Source organism: Chinchilla lanigera, unplaced genomic scaffold (assembly GCF_000276665.1).
Source record: "Chinchilla lanigera isolate Chin_1 unplaced genomic scaffold, ChiLan1.0 scaffold00057, whole genome shotgun sequence".
Classification (NCBI taxonomy): Eukaryota; Metazoa; Chordata; class Mammalia; order Rodentia; family Chinchillidae; genus Chinchilla; species Chinchilla lanigera.
In genome coordinates, this window is record NW_004955458.1 from 5495553 (window position 1) to 5502174 (window position 6622).

At 49.1% G+C, this 6622-nt stretch overlaps 2 protein-coding genes across 4 annotated transcripts in view; one reads left to right on the forward strand and one right to left on the reverse strand.

The window, feature by feature from the left end:
• The window catches only part of Tsfm (Ts translation elongation factor, mitochondrial), a 9022-nt gene extending 6002 nt beyond the window's left edge, over nucleotides 1-3020 (forward strand). The window contains exons 5-6 of one of the 2 annotated variants that reach the window (XM_005397417.2): nucleotides 406-493; nucleotides 2454-3020. In XM_005397417.2, coding sequence (XP_005397474.1) covers nucleotides 406-493; nucleotides 2454-2860 — 495 coding nt within the window. In that variant the 3' untranslated portion in view covers nucleotides 2861-3020. The remainder of the gene's footprint in view (nucleotides 1-405; nucleotides 494-2453) is intronic. The other variant, XM_005397418.2, reaches the window with a different exon arrangement.
• Nucleotides 3021-3839: 819 nt separating this feature from the next.
• The window catches only part of Avil (advillin), a gene marked incomplete in the record, with an annotated part of 24072 nt that continues 21289 nt past the window's right edge, over nucleotides 3840-6622 (reverse strand). For both annotated transcript variants that reach the window (XM_013520970.1, XM_013520971.1), the window contains 2 exon segments: nucleotides 3840-4216; nucleotides 5758-5883. In XM_013520970.1, coding sequence (XP_013376424.1) covers nucleotides 4103-4216; nucleotides 5758-5883 — 240 coding nt within the window.

Genomic DNA, 6622 nt, shown 5'->3' on the forward strand with positions numbered 1-6622 from the left:
TTTTTTTTTTGGTCTTTTTGAGACAGGGTCTCACTATGCAGTTCAGGCTGGCCTTGAGCTCACTTTGTAGCCCAGGCTGGTCTTGTTTTTGTTTTTGTTTTTTTTCCCCAGTATCGGGAATCGAACTCACGACCTTACACTTGCCAGGCAGGCGCTGTGTTGCTGAGCTTAATCCCCACGCCCTGGTCTTGAACTTTCAACAGTCCTCCTGCCTCAGCCTCCTGAGTGCTAGGATCACAAGCATGAACCACCACGGCCGGCCTTGTAATCAATTTTTAATGTGCTTGGCTTGATGAAACTATTCCTAGTTGTCTTCACATTTTCTTAGAAATAGGCTATTTTTGGTTGTTCCCTTAATAATTTCAGTTGTGTAGAACTGGCCTGTTTGTTTTCTTGTGAGCTTAGGGCTTCTTGAATTCCTCTGAGCTTTCTGGACTTCCAGCTGGGCCTGACAGAGGCGGCTCCCTGAGGGATCATTTGGCCTTAGCAATTGGTGAGTATTTACAAGGATCTTGGGAACTGGAAATTAAAGATCGGATATTTTGGTATCTTGATGGTCCTCCAGATCTACATCAAAAATTGCAAGCTCGTGTGCCTGCAAGCCCCAGGTGACATGGCGAGGAGGGAGTTGTGTGTGAGGAGTTAGGAAGCGGGGGGGGGCAACCTGAACAGCCCCTTCTGTGCCGTCACCAAGCTCCAGAGATTGTCACCCTGGGGGAAATGACTTCCGTTCTAGTCAGAATTTCTAAATTCCTTAAAAGAGTTTAGATTTATATGGAACAATTGCAGAGTTTTTAGCTTTTTGCAACTCACTAAAATTATTTTCGTCCCTCTACCAAGCAGAGGAGCCTGTCCTTAGGCATAAACTGCCCTTTGGCTTCCAGTTGATGACCTGCAAATATGATAAAGGGAGAACAGTGCATTAGACGCCTGGCTTTGTGAGGGTCCATTCTCTTAGAGCCTGCTGGTGATAGGAACGACATGTGGATCATCGTGGTACGACTAGGCGGGTTTGCTTTCTTTCTGCACATCTTTGACAGAGAGAAGCAGGGCTTGGTTGGAGTTGCTGGGAATTCAATGCTTATCTGAAGTTTCTAATCAGGGCATCAATTCCGTCTCCATCAGGTCATCCTGCAGTGCATATGAGTCATGGGTGAGAACCAGGCAGACAGCTGTGTGCTAAGAAACGGGGCTTAGGGCCGGGGATGTAGCTCAGCAGCACAGCGCTTGCCTGGCAAGCGCAAGGTCCTGAGTTCAGTTCCCAGTACCAAAAAAAAAAAAAAAAACCTTGGAAGAGCTTCTTATTTCAGCCTTGTTAATTTCTGGAAATTAACTATTGGGTAGATTTTTTTTTTAAAATTTGTTTTTGTTTCTGGATTCTCCCTTTTCATAATTTTTACTTATAACTATGGACAGTCCAGGCATATTAATCCAAATCCCTTTACGCCCCTTCCCTCTTTCTGGCTTATGTGGACTTCACTGGAAGGGAACGGCTTCCTGAGGAAAGAAACAGGAATGTGTTTTTGTTTCTCGTAAACACTCTGCAAATGTTTCTGTGTTTGATGAGAGCAAGCTGAAACTGGCTGGTGGCGTTTCGGACTTTGTGTAGGTTTTAGTTCTAGACCTTTCCTGATACAGCGGACAGTCAGGGGTTGTCCTTCCTCAGCCTGGGTACTCCGTATTTGGGGGGAATGATCACTTGGTGGGAAAGTGCACTCCCTCGTTTTGGAGTCAAGTGTGAACTTTTGATTCCAGCTCTGCCACATATTTTGGGCGGGTTACTCCAGCTCTCTGAAGCCTAAATTTAATGTAATAATAATGGCAGTTGAGTGTTTACTACATGCCTGGTCTTACAAAGAATGCTTTTGGGGAGGCTGGGGATTTAGCTCAGCGGCAAAGTGCCTGCCTGGCAAGCGCAAGGTCGTGAGTTCAGTTCCCGGTACCAGAGAAAAACCAAAAAAAAAAAAAGAATGCTTTTGGGCCGGGGATGTAGCTCAGTGGCATGAGCACTTGCCTGGCAAGCTTGAGGTCATGAGTTCGATTTCCGGTACCAAAAAAAAAAAAAAAAATAATGCTTTTACACATTTCACCTTATTTCTTCCAGTATCCCTGACAGGTAGGTGGTGTCTTCCTTGCGTGGATGAGGGAACAGACACTTGATGAATTAGTAAGCGGAGTTGTGTCGTTAAGTCTTCCGCGCAGGGTTAGGGCCAGAAAGCGGGAGAACTTAGACCAGACTCCGTGATAGCGCAGCCTCTGCAAGCAGCGTGTGGCTGCCGCACGTGGGTGCTCCCTGAGGGCTTCCCACCCCGCTTCTTCAAGCGGAAAGTGAAACTGTTACATCATACCTAGTGTAAACCTCCAACCGCGGTGTCAGCACCCGCGAATGCTGGTGTAACCGCAGGCATCACGTTCTGGTGGCACGTGGGTTTCCGTGGTTTCTTTTCTTGTAGGGAAACTGGGAGAAAACATGATCCTGAGACGAGCTGCGTGGGTGCAGGCGCCGTCCGGGTTCTACGTTGGCTCCTACGTCCACGGAGCGGAGCTCAGCCCCTCCCTGCACAACCTGGCGCTAGGGAAGTACGGCGCCCTGGTGGTCTGCGAGACGGCGCAGCGGCAGGCGGACCTGGAGGACGTCGGCCGCCGCCTCGGGCAGCACGTGGTGGGCATGGCCCCACTCTCCGTCGGCTCGCTGGACGACGAGCCCGGGGGAGAGGCAGAGACCAAGATGCTGGCCCAGCCGTACCTGCTGGACCCCTCCATCACGCTGGGGCAGTACGTGCAGCCCCGCGGCGTGTCCGTCGTGGACTTCGTGAGGTTTGAGTGTGGAGAGGGCGAGGAGGCGGCAGAGGCCCAGTAGGCTCCCGAGACTCTGCCCGGGAGCAAGTGTGTGTCTTTTGCTCTGGACGTCATGGCAGGCAGTTGCTTCCTGCGCCTTTTTAAAGCCCTGAATTGTGTTTTCATTTATGATGACATTATGTACTTCGCAGGTAGTTAGTCAATAAAACAGTGAAATGGTAGAGTGTAGAGTGCTTCCTGTCTGCGTGGTAACAGCTCTCGCCTTTCCGTGCCTTTCTTGTGCCTGGGCTTAGGCGGCAGCAGGTGGGTCTGACTGCTACCACGGACAGTGTCTGGAGAGCAGGCATCCATTGTATGCTGCTGCTTTGGGGCTGGGGATTAGCTCAGTGTCGCAAGCACCTGCCTGGCAAGCGCGAGGTCATGAGTTCAATTCCCGGTACCAAAAAAAAAAAAGTTTCGCACGGGGTACGAGTCCTGAGGTTTCCTGGACAGGTACAGGGAAGTTTTGACCTTCTTGTGCCGGAGATAGGAATTACAGTGGCCCAGGTATCCAGAGAGTTCACTCAATGTTGCCTATTTATTTCCTCCATACATTTCTCCCAGCATAAGAAAATTACCGTAATAAGCAAGCCCCAAACACTGTAATGCAGTACTTAGGACTCCGTTTGCTCCTATAAGTATCTTTATTTGAAAAGTTAAAAGTAGTCTGGCACATAATAGATCTGTGTGTTGGGTGCTGACGTAGGGGTGTATGTGTATGCAAGAAACTTCAGTGCTTTGTAGGTTAAACAGGTTTTAGAAGTATTCATCTTGTCGGGCATGGTGACGCACGCCTATAATCCCAGCACCTCAGCAAGCTGAGGCAGGAGGATTGCTGTGAGTTCAAGGCCAGCCTGGGCTACAAAATGAGTTCAAGGCCAGCCTGAACTGCACAGCTAAACTTTGTCTCAAAAAAGAGCCCCCCCGCAAAAAATATATATATATATTAAAATTTAAGGCAAATGTAGGTCTTGGCATAGTATTAAATATTTTAAGCTTAGTTTTTTGGTTCTTTTTTTTATTTCTCTAGATTTATGCAGTTTTGTGCCAAGTCTCTAGCCACAAAAGCCAAAAAAAAGGGTTATTGTAGGTATATAACAACCAAGGAGGGCAAGAACAAGCACACATGGCGAGCATGCTGTGGTGTCTCAGACTGTTGTATCTGGATAAGCAGCTGAGTGCCAGGCAGACGCTGGTGACTTCTGTCCAAACGCTGACACTCTCTGCCCCCTTGTGATCTTGCAGTGGGCATCAGCCTTCTCCCCTAGAAAAGCCCCCTCTCCTTCTTCAGCTGGAGCTGCTTCCAGCCAGGCAAAGCAGTAAACTGTCCTCTTTTGATACCAAACACAGACACAAAGTCCTGTTCAGAGAGGTAATTCTAAGAGAGAGAACAAGTTTCGCGTTAGAAGGTACACAGCACCCTTAAGGCCTGCAGAAGTGTAGGAGGGGGTACAAAGGGCAAAATAAAGGGTTTTTGGTTTTTTTTTTTTGGTCTTTTTGAGACAGGGTCTTGCTGTTCACTTCAGGCTGGCCTTGAACTCACTTTGTAGCCCAGGCTGGTCTCGAACTCACAACAATCCTCCTGCCTCAGCCTCCCAAGTGCTGGGATTACAGGCGTGCGCCACCACGCCCGGCAAAATAAAAGATGGGTAGAAGGAGATAAGGGAGTGGGTCTCGCCTTCCCCCTGGGAAGGGGCCCAGGAGATGGAGGGAAGCGTGGAGGGGAAGCAAGAAGAGTTAAAACATGGCCTGTACAGAACCACCACCTCGAGTATAAACGTTGTGTGCCATAAACATGAGCTCAGGATAATAATTAGAGAAATGAAAGTGGGGAAAGGGGATCTAGAGACAGGGAGGGCGGAGGAAGGGGATAAAAGGAAGGACGAGCTGTGGTACATACACGTTCCTGCCTCCCGAGATGAACGTAACCCTAACGTACTGCCAACAGTAAAGACCGGAGGGGTGAGTGGGGGGCCTGTCTGGGGAGGTGACGGAGCTGAGACCCAAACGGCAGGAGGGGCTGACTGATAGTCGGAGAACAACGTTTGTGCGGGCAGGAGCCCTGGAAGTGTACAGCGCTGCAGGGCTGGGAGGCGCACATCCCGGAACACAAGGGCAGCCCCGGCTGAAGAGGGGTAAGCCAGGAATATGAGACAGAGCCCGGGGCAGGGCCAGGGGCCAGGCTGAGGCCTTTGTGTTCTTTCCAGGTGGGGTGGGGAGCCAGTCCGGGTGTTTTAAACAGGAAAGTGACATGTTTAAAGAACCGGGCGGGTGGCACACGCCTGTAAGCCCAGCACTCAGGAGGCTGAGGCAGGAGGGTTGTTTCGAGTTCAAGACCAGCCTGGGCTACAAAGTGAGCTTTGTCTCAAAAAGACCAAAAAAAAAAAAAAATCCTTTTCCTCATGGAGGGGGTGGTGCAGTACTCAGGATTGAAGCCATGGCTTCACACTGAGATAAATCTCTAGCCCTTTTTTGTTTTTTTATTTTGAGACAGTGTCTTACTAAAGCTGTTAAATTATGCAGCCCGGGCTTTAGCTTGTGTTCCTCCTGCCTCGGTCTCCCAGAGTGCTGGGAATACAGGTACTTGCTACCATGCCGAGCTTGGCCATTATTCATACCTGTGTTTCTGTGGGGTGGAAACCGGGTGGGTCACGGTGGTCCGTGATAGCTGGACTAGACTAGCGGTGGACAGATGGACAGCAGGAGACAGGCTCGGGATGGACTGGATGGATTTGTGGGAGGTGAGAAAGGAATCAAGGAGTTCTTACTGGGGTTGAGCCCCTGGGTAGTGGCTCGGATTTCCCCTGAGTGTCTACGAAAGGCCGGACCTGTCTTAGGCCGTTTACTAAGACGGTCCTTCACTAAGACCAGGGAGGGGAGGGGTCCTACCTACTTCCAGCAGTTCCTTCACCCACTCACCTCCTTTTTGGCAGGGTTCACGTCCTCAGGCAGCCCCTGATTCTGACTTTTTAACAGAACTTCTAAAGGGTAATATTTTGGCTCACTGTCATCAGAATTCAGGGACAGGGTGGCATTCTTCATGTCCTGGGTAAAAGGAAAAACTACTTAGTGTCTGCTTATGTAATCACGGCCCTGCATGTGCATAGCTTTTGACATTCTGGCTTATGCCACTTTACCCTTTGTAATACTCTTTCAGAAGGATGGTCCCCAAACCTGGCTGTGTCAGAATCATTTGGGGGTCATATAGTCAGCGTTTGGGATCCTTCTTGGGAAATCTGATTGAGTCTGGGACGAATTTGAATTTTTTTTTTCTTTTGGTACCAGGAATCGAACTCACAACCTCACACTTGCCAGGCAGGCGCTGTGCTGCTGAGCTGTATCCCCGGCCCTGGGATGAATCTTTATAGCCGTACTTAAGTCTCATGATGATGATGATGATGATGATGATTTGGTGCTGGGAATTAAACCCAGGGCTTCATGCATGATGGGCAGGTGCACTACCACCGAGCTATATTCTTACCCTAAAGTTCTTAAATATTCAGATCATATATCTCCTCATGGCATTTCTATTTAAGCCCTACGTGTCCGACTTTTAAATGTCTTCAGTTTGAAGCTATATTTTTCTTAAGTACCATTTAAAGACACTACATGACCATTAGCTTTGGAATCTGACTTTGTAGATCACTAAGGATAACACTGCCAGGTGGTGCAATACCTGGGGCTTTACACGCACCCTGATGTTAATGAGCTATTGGGCTCCTGGCTGAGGGTCCACTTCTTTTAGCTGGTAAGATGGGTACATGGCCTAAGTTGGTGTGGACTT